This window comes from Stegodyphus dumicola, chromosome 7 (assembly GCF_044657685.1).
Source record: "Stegodyphus dumicola isolate Sdum_Otavi_A_Nest chromosome 7, ASM4465768v1".
Taxonomy (NCBI): Eukaryota; Metazoa; Arthropoda; class Arachnida; order Araneae; family Eresidae; genus Stegodyphus; species Stegodyphus dumicola.
In genome coordinates this window covers 137986861-138007302 of record NC_140774.1, presented here as the reverse complement: position 1 = coordinate 138007302, position 20442 = coordinate 137986861, and the positions used below count along the sequence as shown (strand labels likewise).

The window sequence follows — 20442 nt, the reverse complement described above, 5'->3', positions numbered from 1 at the left end:
TATGGTAGCCGTCTCTCTATCACTACGCCACGCATTGTTAAACTAAAACATGTTTACACTAACTGGTAAATATACCAACTAATATTTAAATATTTATCCATGTCATATGAAATATGTAAGAGAATACTATGACAATGACCAAAAAATTAATGAATTTGTCAACTTCAACAGGAATTAATTCAAAATTTGAGTTTGGAAATGAATGCTGTATACATTAAATAATAAAAATGTGGTCCACAATTCTTAAATGCATATTTAAAAAAAAATTACATGAAATAATACTTGAGTAAATTTTTGTAATGAACTCAGATTTTATACATGTTTGAAAACTGATTTTATACCACATAATTTAAGTAATTAAGTAAAATTCATTGAAGAACTCCTTGTTATCCTTATTTTGAAGGAGAAAACCTACCTATTAGGTTGCCCTTTTTCTCCCCTGACAAGAAACAGTGAGCACCTATCGGCATCAGTTAGGATACTGACGTTTTGTAAGATCTTATGACACAGACTTCGAATCTCAAGGTCGTTGCAGATGTCCTTGACGAGCTCGAAGATCAACTCCCGCTCGTCTAGGGCCCGAAGCTCCTGCCGACTCTTCCGACCTGCTCTGTTGAAAGAAGGCAAGGCAGTATCGCCCGGCAGAGGAAATGTGAGAAACGTCGGAATGCCATCCACTGTCGTATTGACGATGGGGCTGAAAAATAGAAACATGCCACAAGTTAGTAAACAATACTGAGAAAATGTTAAATGCTGAACGCAAGAATAAAAGTATACTTGTATAAATACTGCAAAAGAGAAAAGGGACCGGCCTTATGGTATTCGTTCCCAAGGGGCAAATTTTCGGCGCCTTTTCCTAAACCTATCGGTGCGATACCACTTTGCATTCGACGTTTTAGGTGACAGCCCTAATTCAATCCTTTTAATAGCGGCTGCTATGCAGAAACATGATCACTTAAACAGGAATTCCCTTTTTTAAAAACTAAATAAGAATTTACAATTGAATTGTTAATGAATTTTGGAAGAATTTGTCATAGGTCTCTGACAAATTCCATACGTCAAATTCTTTTGAAATGCGCAGAGCCTAAATTTAATGCTAATCTGTGATTGCAGTTTACTTAAATTTACATTCAAATTCATGGGCTGTCATACATAATTTAGTTAAAATTATAAGTAAAAAAATAATTTGAAATCTTAATACTCTTATCAAGTATTAGCCTTGAAGCTGCTGTCTGTAATAAAATGGTACATCGCTGGTGTCCCACATACTTTTACCTTTACCTTTACCTGTCTGTAATAAAGAATACTACCACATCTATAAATTAATATATTTTATGATAGACGAAGGCATCATATATATATTACTTCTGCGGTAAAACCCTTTATTTTTTTCTCATCTAAGCAAGAAAATGTGATGAATGTAACAACATCAGAAAGATAATTTATTGGTGACTGACGAATATGAATTATATTATATAAAATATCTGTTACTTAATAACTAAGGTTTGAAATTTAAATATAGGGATAAATAGGAAATAGTACCTATACAAGACACCAAACAACAACTAGCTTTGTAAATATGGTATCGTGGTATAAGATGTTTAAGGTATACGACTGCGTTTGACATGCAGATTGTGGAAAATAGTACAAATAAATCTATTATTGGTGTTATTTTTTTAGCAGAATACTATTTAAAATAACAGAAATCGGCGATAAACATATTCTCAAAGAATAATTTTTAGATTTTTTTTACATTTTGGGTTAAAATGTGTAAAATTTCAGGATTATTAAACGTTTTCCAACAAAATTTTTTATCAATATTTTACTATTATTTTTGTCATTTATATCTATTATGGTATAAGGAATTAAATGGACTAAGACAAAGTAGAATGCATTTTAAATATACCTGTTTGAATATATACACTAGCTATTTCTCGAGAAATTTCTTTCGTTTCAGTGTGTCTGAAAAAAATCTAGATACAAACATAAAGCTAACATTTTAGTATATTTAATTCAAAATATCAAAATATTTCATGGAATATTTGTGGAAAGTTTCATAAAATTACTGTGGTAATATTTTCAGTTAACGTTTTTCTTTGTACCATAAAAGTTGGGAAAAAAATCAAATTTTTCAAAAAATAGGTTTAACGTAATGCAAATACAAGCGGAAGGAAAGGAAAATGTTCCCAAGTATGAAAATTAAATCTGAAACTAAATCTGCTCCTAAGAACTTAATAACAAATAGAAAGGTTCAAAATTATCTTTTGAACATCACCAAAAATATTGAAATGGAAAAATGTTCCTTTTGAAGTTATTTAGAGTTGCTTGTGTACCTTTAGACATCAACTTCTGGGTTCTTAGACAAAAATTTCCGGTTCACAGCGTAAAAGAAGACTCATAATTCTGCTTCGAGCGGAGACACAAAATAAAAGTAATTTTCGGAAGCTTAATTTATAACCTTTTAAAAAAAAAGTAACAATTTGTTTTGAAAAATTTCATCAAAACTCCATCCGTTTTCACCAAACGAATAGTTATGAATTAAATTTTAATTATAGTTAAATATATATGATTATACAGTACGAAAAAGAGTACTACAAAATATTTCGTGACCCCAGTCGTCATGCACACTTTGAAAAACACTGCTACAGGTAAAATAGCCGAACTCCGCGTTTGAGAGATAAAAAGCAATTTTATTTTTGGCAATCGATCCCATTAAGAGGAAAATCCAGAAATCAATTTGGGGGGGGGAAGAAAGAAAATACTCAGAAATACGAATATGTGTTTTCCTATAAATATTTTTAAAGAAAACTTTAGGCATTTTCTTGTTATTTAAAAAAAAATAAAATAGGAATTGCCAATAAAGAAATTACGTTGGTCTAACAGCATGTTACATTTACCTCCGTTTTCTTCGCTGTGAAATATTTCAAGACCTCATATATTTTTCTTTTACTGATTGAATTCATTCTGAAGTTTGCTATCATATGTTTCGTGGAAAAATATTAATTGACAGATTTAACAAGGTGCAAAGATCATCTTCATGAAGTCTATCTTCGTTGCTATCTAATCCAAAGTTAAAATTTACAGATGGATTTTTTTTCACTGGTATTTTTGGGTAATTCAGAATATATATTTTTAAAAATTATTGGAAGTACTAGAAGTATTCTACAGCATGATCAACTAAACTGTTTAATTTGCAAATGCAGGCTTAATCCCTAGAACAGGGTTTCCCAGTTTTTTTTTTTTCATCACGGAACACTTTTTAAATTCTAAAATTATAAAGGAACACTAAAATAAATTCAGATTTTTAATATTATAACAAATGAAAACACAGGTATGTTAGATAAACATTAAAATAAATAAACAATTTACTGAATTTTTTATATCATATAAAGAAAAGAAAGGTTTTTAAACTTTGTATGTTACAAAAAATGACACATAAAACTAATTAAATTAAGCAAATAATGTTAAAAAAATCAAAGACGCTTTTAGCTTCCAATGACTTCGATTACTTTGAAAAAAAAAAGTCTCTGATTTAAAGGGTTTTTACAGCGAGAAAAGTGATCGCAAAATTTGACTTTTCTGGTATTTCACCGGAAACTATAATGTTTGTTTTTATAAACAGTAGTCCTTGGGGCGATTAAAATAATTAAACATATTAATAGTTACATTTTTATATTTCCTTGATATTTTCAAAAAGAATAAAATAAAATAAGAAGGTCTGAAGAAAACTATCTTAAAATACTAAAGTGCCACTGAAACACTTTTGAACCTAGAATAGAAATACTACCAGAAATGACTTTTGCATATATTTCATAGGCAAGGTGCCTTTCTGTAGAGTGAGCTAAATAAGACCTGCCAATGTTAAACAGAAATAACTTTATATATATATATATATATATATTTTCTTTTTGTAGGTTATAATTGAATTCTTGGAAATTTATTATGGAACCATAACTTTTTTTATATATATAATTATTTCTTTCTTTTCTTAGGTTATAATTGAATTCTTGGAAATTTATTATGGAACCATACAGTACAAAGCAACGCGTTAAAATTATCAAGTTTTTCTAGTCTTGTCAACGATCAATTGTTATGACGCAGCGCAAATATCGGCAATATTTTAATTCAAGTGTACTGTTTGGTGCGGTGTTATGGCCAATAGAGTTATCGGCTCATATTTCTTCGAGAATGAGGATGGAACGCCGGAAACGATTTACGGAGCTTCTTACAGAACAATGAGTGGAAACTTTTTGCGGCCAGTGGCGAAGCAGAATTTTTTTTTCTATGGGGATATTTAAAATACAAAGTGTATTTTAATAACCCAGTGACTATTAGACAGTTGAAGCAGAATGTTCGAGACGAAATACTGAGCCTTCAACCAAAAACATTACGTGATGTAGCAGAAAACGCATTAAAAAGAGCCAATCTCTTGATCGAGAAAAATGGTGGACATTTGTCTGATGTCATATTTCATACATAATTTCTATAAAATATATTTAATGTATAAAAAATTAATCAAAATAAATGATTATTACAAGAGTTATCCGTGTTTAACATTAGTAGGTCTTATTTGGCCCCCCCCCTATACATTACTAAACTAACAATGCATCCGATTTAAAGCCTTTTTTTATGTTTTCTCTCTAAATTTCTTTAAACAGTTGCTTTAAATTATACGAAATACATAAAAGCAGACAATGTTTCGTTGTTCTCTAACCTCAGTTTCCTAAAGTTTTGCGAAACACTTAAGAATTGTTTGTGGAACACCTGCGTTCCACAGAACACAGTTTGGAAAACGCTGCTTTAGATAATAATGATCTGAAGCATTGTACATTTTTGAAAATCCTGCATAATATTATCGCAGGTTCATTTCGTAAGATATGCTGTACGGAACGTCACACATTTATAAGGATTCCTTACAATCCTAGATTTTGTCCCTTGAAATTTTTTTTTGTAATCTCATGTACTCAGAAAATCAATAATTATCAGTAACAAATTAACAAAAAGTGAAGTAGTAAAATTAATATAAAAATTTCCTTTAAACAGAATATAAAAATATTAAGTTTCCTAATTATAATATAAAAAATTCCTTTAAACAGAAGTATTTTTAAGATCACTTACCCCAGAAGCCCGCTTCTGTTGAACTCCTGAGCAGATATTTTTCTGACAGGAGTCGTCGAACCAGAGTTGGTGCTCGTCGGGGTAGTGTTTGTCGAAGAGCTTTCTTGTACCATGCCCTGAGGTGCAGAATGAACCAAAAGCCATGTATCCACCATCTGTCGAGATGCCTTTCGTATAAAATAGTCGTATACAAAATGAGGATGCTCATCTAACCATGATTCAACTTTTTCCACCTCTGGAGGGGAAAAAAGTCTATATTATACGTTGATTTACAAAATATAATTGCTTGAAAAGACTTGCTTTATCCTTTCCTTCGCTAAAAATGGCAATTTATGGATATTTATTTCGATAAAAAGGCCTTCCAGCGTAAAATATTTGGAAAGAAAAAACTAAAGTGAGCATTTTAATGTGTCTAAACGACTCACATATAATTATCACATTTATATCATACTTATTCACATAACAGGAATAAATGTAAATTTCGACTCTGAAAAAATGTTGAGGACAAATGGATTCGAAGAGATGTTTTGGAACTCATTTATGAAGAATGTTTGCAGACAAATAGTGTGGCGCACAAATAGAGTCTGACAGTTTTAGTTTCCTAAAATAATGTCAAATATTTTAAATGAATAAAACTGTAAATAAGAAACGTAGCTTTCTTTTAAATATATGTTTACGTAGTTTTATTTTTACCTTAAACAGTTTTCAAAAAATAAATTTACAGCTTATAAAATAGCATCTTTTAAGCAGAGCGGAAAAATGTGACAAACGCTTTCGGGCACAACAGAGATTGTAAACAATACCTTCCGTTATAAATATAGCACACCTACAGTGCACTTTTGAGAATTCGGGCTAATCGAGGATATTTGAAATAACGGATAACTGAAAAACACGAATAATGCAAACTATGAATTTTTCGTGCATATTGTATGTGTTTATTTTTTAAAAAAACTCATAAATTTTATTTTATTACTGAGAGCTTTTAAACATTTGCCGAATTTCACTGCGGAGTTTTTGAAATACTCTTTTATCGTTGTATTTGAATCTCCTTTCGTGGGCGAAATGCAATAAAGTTTTAACAGAAATAATTACTGTTTCGAGGTTAATGAAATTGCAAGTAGCTTCGTCTGTATTTTCAATATAACTCTTTGCTTCTTTTGCAACATAGCAGCATTTGAAACGATATCCGGATATCTCAAATACTGGAAGTACGGATCAGTCGCAGGCCATCGAACCATTTCCTCGATATTTTCCCGATCTTCGAAGAATTTTACATTTGCAATTTTTTTTTATACAGCCTCAGTTATTGGCTCCATCATAATTAGATAAATCTCCGATTTTAAATGCAATTCTTCTTCTTTTTATGTTATATAAAGCTTTGATTCTTCTTTATGTATTATGAAAATCGTTGATTCTTCTTTATATATTATATAAATCTTTGATTATTCTTTACATATTATATAAATCTTTGATTCTTCTTTTTACAAATCTTTTATTCTCTTTTACATATTCTCCGATTTTTTACACATTCTCGCGAATAGCGTTGAAAATGTGTGCGTGGGCACAGCTACGCCCAGATAATCCGCACCCAGATAATCGAGAATACACCTTACATTTAAATTATAACTGTTATAATCAGCCAATGGCACTGGTTAAAAAGAAAGGCGCCAGCAAAAGGCGCAGAATTGGGGAGCAGAGGATGAGAGAGAGTGTGTTTACGTGTAATAGTACATGTATCTCCCAACATTCCGCTAGATGCATATATATTTAAATCCTATATTGTATTAATACTCGTAAATAAAAAATATTAAAAATGAATATAAAACAATTCCACATTGATGCTAGACGACACGAAACACAGCTACTGAGAGAAAGTAATTTAGATATTAACAGCTGCATAGAAGCAAGAGATAACATATAAAAATTGTCTCCTTTAATTAACAAATAAAGTTTCCTTTCGATTTGAGTTATTTTAATGTTTTTCTGTTATGACGTGTTAAGAACGAATATGTGTTTAGATATTCCTACGTTTCTTCTTAATTTGCAAGTAAAAAAAAGCAAATGTATTAGAAACATTGCTGAAATGATTCATTTAAGGTTTCTGACATTTGTTTTTGATATATGCGCTTGTGTGTCACGGCAAAATTATTCAAAACATGATAGAATTTAAAACATAAGAAGACCATCAAAGTAGAGTCTTTGAATACAATGATATAGTGCCAAAATAACTAAAATAATCAAATATTCTCTATTCTCAAACTTAAAAGAGAATTTTTATAATTACGTAGAATATCTGTTAATCGACAGACTGTTAAAATGGTAAACCGATATACATGCTGGGCTTTAATAACCGAGTGAGACTAAACAGCGACTCAATGGTAGCTGAACGTTGATAAATTCGACCAAGGTTCCCTGCATGGGCGTTTTCATATTTTTCCTCATGACCAGTGGACCAGTGACACGAGCCAGTTTTCCTTAAAAAATCCTCCACGAAGACATCCTTCCTTTTTGGCAGATAGCCTTTGTGTGCTTTGTCATAATTAACCAAACTAAACCGAACTAATAATCGAATGATAACCTAAAGTTCTATATAAGAGGAAGAACAGAAAATTTCAGCTTTATTTTTAAAAATCTACAAAACGAAAGAATTCTGAATGACAGAATTAAGTTGAAGGAAGGAAGTCAATTTTATACTTTGACTGATATAATGAGCTTTCGGTCCATAGAACAGCCGAAGAAGAATTTCCGAAATTGACTTTAGTTGCGAATGTAGATAATGACGTTGGCAGAATTATTATATAGGGCTATATTTCGCCATTTAAAACCGTAATATTAGGTTTATTGATGCTATAATAAATCAGTACAAACATAATGATATTTTAAAATGAGCTTAGAAGCAATCGGTAAAGTGCCTTAACTTGTGAAATAATTCCGAATGCTACGGATTCAGTGACCCAAACGGATCTATAGTTGTAGAGACATTAGGTATTTTTGGAAGCAAGCAAGATTAAAAATTAGCAACGCCTTCTCTGGGAATTAAACCACAGACCTCTGGAATACGCGCCCATCATGCAGACCATCACACCACGAAGGCGAGCGAAATACCTTATAAGTCTAATTCTTTAAAATAGGTTCTTGCTAGCCCTTAGAATTTGCCATTGCAACGAGTGTTTATTTGGATCATCACGACACAGTACTTATTTTCTCAGCTCATTTGAGACTGTAGTTCGAATCAACTTTTCATGAAGCGAAAATTTAGTGTGGGAGAAAAGCGACACAAATCGTCTGTTGCAGTTGTCGTTTTAACGCTTACGAGGCAAGGCAGGGGGCGGAAAATGACACTGAATTTCCTGTTTTAAAGTACCAGACTGAACCTGCTGATTAATAGTTCCAAAATTCAGAAAGATATTTAACAAAGTTTCAATTTCTTTTTGCTTAAGCGTTTATACATTAATAATAGTACCTATATATGAAACTTGACATACAAAAAGTGTTAAAATGGCTCTCAAAAAGAGTAACTATATGCCGATAACGAAATTTTAGCTAAATGCATACTCTATACATTCTGACAAATTAATTAGATACGCATAAATAAGTTAGTAAACTTATATTAACGAGCGTATAACTAAATAATGAAATAAGGATAAAATATAGACGAAAATATTTTTTAACCTTGACGAAAATATTTGTCTTTTAAAGATTCGAAGTGTATACAGTGTTCGTTTAAAGGAATGCGTATACTCATTATTTCTGTATTAATTCCTATCACGATTGGAGATGTTCCAGAATATGAAGAAATATTTTTTCATGCACTGTTAAAGTAATGTGCACTTATCCATTCGTCACCTTAAGCATGTATTTATTTTCAAGGCTAACCTACATAGCGAAAGCAGCCTGGGATTTCAAAACTGGTTTTTGAATCACTCGTGACTTTTTTTTCATGATCTACATATATTATGCTTGAGAGAGATTATCATTTAAAATACATTCTGAGATTAGGTAAAGGAGATAGTATGTAACAAAAGAATTCAGGTGTTTAGAAATTTAATTTTAAGCAGTTTTAGAACATAAAGTTCAAAAATATTAATTACTGCAAGTATCTGACTTATACTAAATAGAAAAGTGACAATTTAAATGCATTCAAATGCTTTCTCTACGTTTCGCTGTTTAAAAATAAATTAGTTGCAGACAAATATTAAAATGAAAAGCAGTGAATACCTTGAAATACTTTTTGACGAGAAAAACATGGTGATATTAAATTCTAGTCTCCTTTTTATAAAAAAAATGTCATTTTAAAACTATTCTTTGATCCATGTTCTTACATGACTTCTACTACAAGACTGTACGGGAAGGATGAAGATAAAGAAAATTAAAGATAACGCGGGGATCGCTAAAATTGTGCTTAATATCTGCAAGAAAAAGAATGACACAAATAAGGTTTGATTAAATAATAACACTATAGATAAGTAAACAGTAAGTGTACGTGTAAACTGAGTAATAAAAAATGCTAAATAAAAAATGCAACATTTGCAACCTGGAAACTTCAGGTTATAGGTTTATAATTCGAAGAATAATAATTCAGCATTAATTTTATCAAGATATTAACAGTATTTTGACTTTTAAAATAAAAAAAATATTAGAACAATATTAAAAATACTAAAGCATTTTAAAAATGAATAATATTTCTAGTAATTGTGCATTATATGACATCAGCATTTGTTTTCTATTAACTATAACAAATTTGCAAAAAAAAAAATTATCAGTATACTATAAACTATAAAATAAATGGTAAACTATAAAAAAAGGTATACTATAAAATAAATGCATTTTATTTTATTTCAGTTATATTTTAATAAAAAAGGAAGATAAAGATTAAAAATATCATGAAATGCAGGTATTACTCTTAATTCGTTTAGTTTGCTTATGAGTAATAAAACGATTTTTGAAATACACTGGTAAAATATAAAAATTTATGCTATAATATTTACTTAAAAATATGGCTTTAAATCTATTTTTTATTCATTATAACAAAGCTACAGATACTTAAAAAACATCAGTTGGACATGTGTTATAAATTAAGCAGTTTTTCATTTATAATAGTTGGATAAATCACACAAAAAAAATATAGTTAAATCATTAAAAAATGCATTTACTGCTTTTAAATGACTCAGCTTGTTAATCCGTAACAGACTGGTTTTAAAGATCAACTACGCTCGAAGGCACATGGAACGCAAATTAAAGATCATTTCTTTCACTTACAAGCAACTGTTTCTAAGGCTTGCTTCCATATTTCTTCAAGCCCACCAGCGGCCGAGCGGTAAAGTCGCTGAACGCTGGTAGTTCGGTCGAGGGTTCGAATCCCGCGAACGGCTGGCTGAATGGGTGTTTTCGTGGTTTTCTCCATGCATAACGTGTATACGATGCAGTTTCCCTTAGAAAGTCCTCCACGACGGCATCCCTCCCCTTAGGCAGATAGCCCTAGTGTGCTTTGCCATAATTAAATACACCGCCATACCACCACCATATTTCTTCCATTCTTCACATTCGTTAGTTTTCGATGCATGATCTGGCTTACTCGTTTTATTTAGTGAGGACAGTAATTTTGTGTATGCAAATTACGTAATGTGTAACAAATTTCAAAACAATTATAAGGGCAGTAAATGAATACGAATTTTATGCAATAAGGGAACGCAGTCACTCGAAAGGTTTCTATGGATGGAGATTATTGTTTTTAACAGATCATAACACGCTCAAAAACAGTCATGGGTTAGAGAATGAATGCATACTCTCTTGGTAAAAATAATACTTGAAATATTTGTAAAACAATTAGATTTCAGCTTATCACCTACCAAAGTTTGGATTCCAACAACTTGGGCTATGATGGCTGACTGCCTAGTATTTTTCATGTTTTCACAGCTCCCTCTCGAAAGAGCGGTTAAAATAAAATCTTTTGATATAAAAAGAATCAGAATTTTCTTATTTCGTATTGACACAAACACACACACACAAGACTATGTCAACCTTGGGCCATTGCCATGGTAATCCTGGGAGGCAAGGACAGATGATCGAATGCAAGATAAGCATATAACTCGAATTTATCAAGGTTTCTACTATTTTTAAGATCTGTAAGTTCCTAGTAGCATTTTTTAAGCATACGCGAAAGAGTTGAGCATATTCATGCTACAGTACTGATATCACACATGGATTAAATTTTACACCGCATAATACAGACGGTGTTTACGCATTTAAAGCGATTTCGGGGCCGTTTAAATAATGTTTAAAATGTAAAGAGCATTTTTTTAAACTCAATTTATTAGAATTTTTTCTAGACTATAAGTCTGAATTGTGATTTCCATGACAGAAGGGCCTTTTGGAAAAATTTTAAGGATACTGATTTCCATTCTTTTTCCACCGCTTACCACAGTTCGTCAGTCGTGGAGGGTTGTGCGCTTAGAAAGAACTCTTTTCAGGCATCAAAGGCACAATAGTTCATATCTGAAACGTCAGAAGACTTTAGAGAAATACATCGAAAAGGCATATATGTACATGTATCAGTCTTCATGCTTTCAAGGAATAACGTGGTATTTTTCGAAGCATGACTTGCTGCTTCGTCTTGATGAAATTTCTTTCTTTCAAAGTCATTGGAATGAAAAAAGCAATTTCCTATTTAAATAATAAGTAAAATATTCTTTGATAGTATTATGATTTTAAGATTTTTTCCCTCGCTCCTCTTACTTTTAATTTCCCACTACAAGAGAATCGTTCGACAATCATAAATCCCTTATCGAAACTTTCATTGCAATTGACGAAACTAGGTCTGTATATTTCCCTCTCTTCGTTTTCGATGATTAATAGACCTTTTTTGTTGCAATCATTTAGGTAATCCCACGCTTCTTCAAGGCTAACTATGCATTTCTATTTATTTCCCTTTAAATAGATTTCATATTGGGTTCCACAAACTGTTTTGCGTTAAGCCACATACGTCGGCAAAAGCTGGTGAACATGTGTTTCAGCGTTTTGTAGTTGTAAATGTAGGTTTAATATTTTACTTATTATTGCTACAGATGTATTTAAAAACTTTGCAATTGATTTCTGCATCGGCAGATTTCCTTTGGTTGGCAACGGTTGAACTTTAGAAACAATAATGTACCTTTTTAGCGTATTCGATTTGAGTCTTCTATCACAGATAAGGTAATGCTTGACGGAACATTTGCTACTATAACTTTTTCTCCATAGGATATAACGCAGAGAACCATCGTCAGTCTGTTGCAGATTACTCCAAGTCATCTGATTACACATATATGCCCGTTCCTTTTGTCCGGCTAGCTTGAGCTCTGTTTTCCATTATTCTTATATGCTATGTTCCGTTCAAGGTTTTTATGCTTTTACTTAACCTGCATGCAACAGTTTCAGAATTATTAACAATTTAAAAGTGTAAATGGAGCTAAGTCTAACGAGGCGGAGTTTGTTTACGTATGAAACTCTTAGTAGTATAGGGAATTAAGTCAGTTGGCGCGCCAATTTCAGCATGTTTCTGCCCAATGCGGCCAAAAATTAACTAAATTTCGCTATGTCAAAAATGTTGTCTTACCGCTGCTCGAATTATTTGTTTTTGCGTAGAAGTTCTAATTGTAATTGCAAAAATTGTGCTTAAGGTTTTCTTCTATCTTACAGTTTTTAAACAAGTTGTTTTGAGTATTTATGTATTTTGCCTTCCGCGGAGTAAGAACTGAATTGAATAAGAATATATCTCTGATGAAATTCGAGCAAATAAATTTAAATGAAGTGTAGCAAAAAAATGTGTGTAATTTAATAGGCCGTATAAGGAGTCATGTGGTTTACACAGCAACGTTTTTATTTTAAAACTACGGCAGAATTTTCATTTCATGCTTTGGTGTTTCAGTTTTTATTACAGTTCGTTGCCATTTAGCAAAATGTGAGATATTTATTTTTCAAATTCAATCTGTCTGTTATCGATTAACAAACTAAGCTATTTAAAAGCAGACATTAAGAATGTTATTTTTTTCCTTTTGGATCGTATTTGATTTAAATAAAAATGCATTTTATTCATGACGTAACTAATTAAAAACATTCAATATTTTTATAGAATGACGTTATATATTTTTCCACATTCGAATAGACAGAAGACATGTTATACTTCCTGCGTTATTATTAAATGGATATTCATCTAATAATGTATAAAATGTTCCGCTATTCCATCTGGGTAATCTCTATTGATAATCTATACTTATAAACCATATTAAACCTTAAAATAGCCTTTCTATTCGATTGTTAAAATCTGAAACCTTCCAGATTCATTATTATTATTATTTTGATAATTTATTGTAATCTCTAAACGTCTGGTTTTTATATTTCTTTTTTTTCCGGAAAACACTTTACTAAAAAGGAATTTTAATTGCATAATCCATCAGTGAACACATATACATGCAAGTTATCTATCTACTGAACAGAGATTCCACCTTTCAGTATTTTTGTACATATCCTATAATGATATCGTGGCTTACGTCTAAAATATATATTACTTCTCAAGATGGAAAAAATAAAAAAATAATTTGAGGAAATAGAGAGAGTTTTCTATGACAATCATTTAATATAATTTTTTTCCAACGTACTGGTTAAGAGGATTTCGGTAACGCAGTGATTTTACTGCTACTAGTAACATAATGGTTATTTTAGAATTTTATTCCAAATTTATTGGCATATATACAGACCAAAAATGTTTTCTTCATTCAAGTTCTTGGACGTGTTCGATGATTTCATTTTTATTTACCTTGCTAAATTGGATTGAGGTAAATTTAATTTAGTGACGTTGCACTCAGTAAATAAGAAATTAACATATAATTTCCTCGTCATGTTTTCAAAATAATTTTTCACGAAAAAATTAACGATTGACAACCATGAGACAGAAATCAATAAAGAAAATTGACAGTATAAAATATATTGAAGACATCTAATACATGAACACGATCGACAACAGAAAAATAGATGGGCTGAGAAAATAACAGGTTTGGATGGAATTAATACAAGGAAGCTTTGTGTAACTATCTTATATCCATATATTACAGCTCATACGTAATTCAGGAGTATACATACGCAATTCCTGAATGAATTTATTTTACTTTATGAATTAAACATTATCTCTGAACCAAACTTCGCCCAAGAAACGCATCTCAAGAGGTTTAATTAAAACTTATATATTACCAAACACGTCTATCAAAAAGAGCATAATGGTAATTTGATTTGAATCAGAGCAATATAAAAATAACCGCAATTAATTTTACTTTCCTAATAAATGTTTAGTCAGTTAAGTACAAAAGGGTGTTGTCACATTAGGTTTTAATGACTGGTATATATGAATGATATATGCAATATATTTAGTAAAGAAATATGTGCTTTATTAATTTTATATAATATCTAATTAATTTGCTTTTCATTAATCAGCATGTTGTAAGCAGCCAGAAATATGAACTTCTTTATTTAATGAAAATATTATTACGACTCACTATCGCTATACTTTTCCCTTATACGTACGTGGTAAGCAGCTGGAAAAAAAAAGTGTTATCTCTACTTTTTTTCTTTTCTTTACGAATTTTTTCCTTTGATATTTTGTATTCATTTTAACTTAGTATTACGCTCTCTCACAATGTTCTGATGGGAAAACAAAAAATAAGACGCTAAAAAATAAGACGCTTGTATCTTCGAAATTATAAATGTTAAAATCAATCTAAATACATCATTAGATACATGAAAGAGCACATTAGCAAACACACAAAAAAAGTTAAAAATTGCACAAAGAGTATACGCGTCAAAAATAGCAAAATTTTGGTGAAGCACCATGCTCATGCGCATGCGCGACCGCGTGTAAGTGGCAAGGTCGTCTGGTGGACAGTCGCGCGTACACAGTTAGTGTGTTCTGGTGGTTATGCTGTATTTTATTTTATTTCGCCAAGCTAGTGGTATAGAAATTAGTCGAGTGTAGCAGATTGTGTACTAATAGAATTTACTGTTGAGCAGCGTAAGAGAACACAGAATTCAGAAGCAGGTAATGTCAATATGACTGATGTAATTGTTAATGGACAATCAAGATTTAATCTAGCATTCGCATATATTCATCCAACTCTTAATTCAGGAGACTTGAAGATGTTCTTGTTTAGTGCACTGATGAAATATTCTGAGACTACTTTATTGATCGATGAAAAGTTTACGGTATATACACATGTTCCTATTATTATGATGGGAGATTTCCAAAAATGTAGACGTAAAACGTAATGAGAAGGCTATAAGGCGTTTCTCCCGCCTTCCTAGTGGTTCCTTCGTGGTGTAATGGTTCTGTACGCTGGGCCGGTATTCCAGAGGTCCGTGGTTCGATTCCCGGCGAAAGCGTTGCTAATTTTTCATCTCTCCGGCTTCCAAATAAATACCTAATGTCTCCACAAGGCATTTAATTTTATGAAACATCATTTTAACCTCAATATGGTTAGTTAGTTACTTCTAAGCACTGGCCCTAGCCCACCTAACAGGCGAAACCTGTCATATGGCTATGAACCTCAATATGGTAATTGAAAGAAGCACATCAAATCATTTAGGGATGGTGTTACATTCCGGTGAACGCCATGCATGCGCACGTTAGCCTGATCGGCGTGCGCATTCGTCTTCTCTGCCATGCAGAATCAAGTCAAAATAGCCATCATAAAAAGGGGATGCCATGTAGACGGCATGTTACGCTGTAAACTGCACAATTAAATTATGTTATCAGTTTTATGTGAAATATATCTGTTTTTCTTTTGGTTTTGAAAATAAAGTGCTGTCCTGTACTAGGTATGCATGATCTATGCATGAATTGTCTAGGTCATGTACATGTTAATACGCTAAGAAACCACATTATGATGAAGTTTCAAACCCTCCTTTACCTTCTGACAGTATTCCTGCATCTACTGTGCGCCCCAGGGATGACCACTGACCTGACATTTAAGTAAGTGTCTCCCAGTGTATCGTCATCCTGGCATATGGAAAACCTAAGCGTGAAAATGGGCGGCGTTAATTATTGCGTCTAATCAAGATTTACGGAATACAGGACCTACATATATACACAAGGTTCATAGCATACATACACAAAGTCCACTACATAAATATACAAAGTTCTGGGTAGTACAGTTATTGTATAAACTAATACACTCATTTCTTGTCTTTAGGCAATATTTACGTGTTACTTACATGAGCTTTAACGATTTCGATGTGTGTGAGACTGAGTTCAAGCAAATGTGTAAAGCATTATACATTCCAGCATTTTCAGTAAATGCGAGTGATAGTGAGAGTAATTAAATGTGTGCGTAAGTACTTAAATAATTTTCTCAGAAGATATAATTTGCTACTCAAATTGAAGCGCTCATGAACTGACTTTAATTTAAGTAATGATTAATTTATTGACTATTATGAGATCTACTCTTATACTCAAATACTAAGTATTCTTGAAATATACAATAAAATACTAAACTTATAATTATTTTAAAGTGAATTCATTTTCGCACTTGCTTAACTTAAAACAAAAATTAGTATTTGATCTCGAAAGGTACAATACACTGGTTTCTAATAATATCTACAAACAAGCAAATGAGATAAAATAAAAGTGAGAGAGATTGCTTTTTTATTCTCTATTACATTCCATTCAAAATCATAAGACTTGTTTCTTAAAAAAATGCATTGTTTAAGAACAGATTGTTTTTAATTTTTACAATATGTTTTTCTCCAATTCAGCAAATTTCACGGTTTGTACCGCTTTTAATGACAACTTTATAAGATATTTCTCTCGCCTTCCTTCCTAGTGTGCCTTCGTGGTGTAGTGATCTGCACGCTAAGCCGGTATTCCAGAGGTCCGTGGTTCGATTCCTGGCGAAGGCGATTGCTTATTTTTCATCTCTCCGGCATTCCCAGTTAACCTAATGTCTCTACAACTTATTCTGCAGAAAGCTTCAATCGCGGTTTCATCATCTGTAGTAAATGATAGTAGAAACATTTGTAGAACCAGTTAAGAAAAAAAATTTTAATGTTTTTTAGTACTGGCGTCTTTGCCTTTAAATGAAGGCACAACAACGAAGGTTTCAAACTTCATTTTATAAAATTTCGATACATATTATACGAAGAAAACTGAGACTATACTAGACTCTTATGAATAAATATCCATATAATACATTCAATAAAATATTTTTTTTTTCTAATCAGGACTGTTATTTGGAATTGTTAAGGACGTGGCTGGCAAGATCTAACAATTATCTCTTATCAACTAGCAAATGAGATTGACAATAAAAGAATCCTGGATAATAGCTCTCAATCCGACCATAAATATATTACATTTAACCTCTGGAATCCGACCTCCATAAGTATCCTGAAACGTTTTAAAATCACTAAACAAAGAAGATTATTGCCCTCATTAAAGCCAAAACAAGACATATCCTTAGCTTCATTCATTCCTGCAATAATAAGCGAGACATAGACAAAGCACAAAAATCTTTGGCTTTTAAAATCCAATTTGCATGCTCAGCAAATTTCAAACTCGAAACAGAAATTTCCCCCGACAAAGATTAATTGATGAACTATAGAACTAAGTGCCCAAAAAATTAGAAGGAGATTAAAATTCGCAAAATATTAAACTATAAAGAAAACAAGATGGGAGCAATATTATAAAGAAAAAGCATTGTAAAAGAAAATTATTTTTGGAGCAAAACGGAGATGCTGGCATAACTACTGTAAGACCCCGCTACAGAACCGGTGTGAATAAATACATCCTATTGAAAAAAATATATGCACGCAGAAAAAAACTGAGCCACAAGTTCAAAAGGCAGCATGCAAATGTGGTTTGGCGAGTTGTATAAATAATTAAATTTGCAACACCAATCAGCATTGTGGAGCGATACAATGCGCGTCTGAAGAGCGCAGCTAGTAGAATGTAAAAGGGTAATAGCGGCGAGTGACGAGCATCTGTTATTGAGCCGAACGCGTTGCGCTCCCGCGCAATATCTCCATAAAATGCTCGGATCGAACCGATGACGAACATTTACAATCGCGAGGGCTAAGAGAGGCCGATTAGTCGAACAGGAGTATCGGTCAGGATATTGGTCGCAGAGGTAAGGCCGTTGTCCGTTGTTGAAACCAGGAAAGACATAGTCAGCCGCTGTAATGGCGCGATTAGAAGAGCTGTTACATTCGCACCAAAAGCTATGCTATTATCGATTCAACGCCATTTGCTAACTCACAGGGATCCCGGAATATCCAAGGATAAGATGGCACAGGACTAGTTGACGTTGGCTTCAGACCTCAACGTCTATTACGACGTTTGCCATTGACATTCCACCAGGAGTAATGACATTTCACAAGATGCCGTTCTAGCTCAAGCTGGACAGTGTCCGATAGGAGAGCTGTGATCTTCAGCGACGAATAACGCTTTTCTCTCAATGCTGCTGACCGCCATATACGTGTCTGGAGACGGAGGTGTGAGTGACCCAATGTACCATTTCTTACCAAGCAGCACACAATAAGAATATACAGGATGTGTGGCAGTCTAAGAAGTGATTAGCTGGGACAGCCTTTCATCATTTGTCATGCTGCGAGATACCCTGACTGCTCACAGGTTATGATGACGATATTTTGCAGCTGATCGACTGCCTAGGCTAGCTGGTCGTCCTCGTTCTGTTTTACAGCAGGACAACACTTGGCTACATACAGCATGACATTCCCAAGAATGTCGTCGACGTTTAAATGCCCTTAACTGGCCTGCTAGGTCTTCATACCTGTTGCCTATCGAGCATGTTTCGGACATACTGGGCAGGCAAATACGTCCTAATTCGCTGACCAAGTGGCACAATCTTCTGCAAAGGTGCACTTGAAACTTAATAAACTCCATGCCCAACTGAGTATGCGCTTGTATAACTGACAGGAATGGCTTTACCACCTACTGAATATTACATTCTTTGTATTGCCACTCGTAAATAAAAACTTTTTTTTTTGCCCCAGTTTTTGATCATTTGTTTATCTACTCGAACACTACACTATGTGGGGTTTCGTCGCTGTGGCTCAATTCTTTCTGGGTGTATATTTTTTTTTCCCCACAAAGTGCATTCAAACCTTCCCAAATACATATCCCAGCTTTCCTGCATTCTTCAACAAATCTGATGAATGCCCCATCTATAGCAATTAATCTAATACTTGACTCGGTTTTGTATCAGACGCTTCTAAAACAACACTGAAAAACAGAGAATACTAAGAAACTACACAGAAATTTTCTTCCCACTAGTCGAACAGCTATTTCCTTCTTTCGAAATAGCACAAAAAATCAAAAATTAAGCAAAAAAGAAAGCACAAAGGACAGACGCGATAGAAAATAAAATCATGCAATTAATACATACGGCAGACAATAAAATTATAATGGATTTTTGTAACAAATGCCTATAACTACATGTTTAGCCCTTCTTCCTCAGAACTGGATACACTGACCTATTTCCCAAGAAAAATAAGGATCTAGGAGATCCAAATCTTACCGGCTTATCAACTTTCTCCGAGCCTAGTGGAAAATTCTGGAAAAATGCATCATAGGAAAACTAAAATTTCACTTTTTCAGGAATAATTATATAAGCACACTACGGATTCCGAAGGCAATGCTCCACAGATAACGTCACTCATTCACTAATCAAATAGGTAAAAAGCAATAAAGTGAATCAATTACACTCAATAATCATATGTTTGGGCCTTGCTAGTGCTTTTGATACTCTATGGTAGCCGTGAATACTCGAGGCACTCAAGAACTTCAACTGCTCTAAAAAAATCCTTTCGATTAGCCAAAACTTTCTCTACAATCGTATGAGTATCATCAATGAAATAATCTTAAACAAAGAAGATCCAGGAGTATGATCACAGGGATCCTGCATAAGTGCAGACCGGTGGAACATCACACTACACTCAACTGTTAATTTAACCCGGCCTTCTGGTTTGAAAATATTTACTGAACAGAAGATGTATATTTTGTGGCAAATGGAAGCATAAATTAAGTAACGAAACGCATGTCAAAAAATGAAGCTAAAAGTTACAATGAAGCACTAATAATTCATAAACAGGGAAAAAAAATCACAAAAAATACCTTCAATTATTGATGGCCATAGAATTAATGGGTTGAAACATAAGTAATGGCCGTTTATGTTGTGTTTAAAATTACGTGATAAAAATAAAATGTACTGGCTTACTGTTTTGTGTTATTCAAAAGAGAATCTTTCCCTCTACAAGATGGCGTATCTGATTTTTTTTGTGTGAGCTAAT

General features: G+C 32.7%; 1 protein-coding gene across 8 annotated transcripts in view; it reads right to left on the bottom strand.

The window, feature by feature from the left end:
- The window catches only part of Pde11 (Phosphodiesterase 11), a 589461-nt gene that overhangs the window by 123374 nt on the left and 445645 nt on the right, over positions 1-20442 (bottom strand). For all 8 annotated transcript variants that reach the window (XM_085820851.1, XM_085820848.1, XM_085820847.1 and 5 more), the window contains 2 exons: positions 5119-5353; positions 416-697 (listed from right to left, as the gene is read on the bottom strand). In XM_085820851.1, the coding sequence (XP_085676977.1) occupies positions 416-697; positions 5119-5353 (517 nt within the window). The remainder of the gene's footprint in view (positions 1-415; positions 698-5118; positions 5354-20442) is intronic.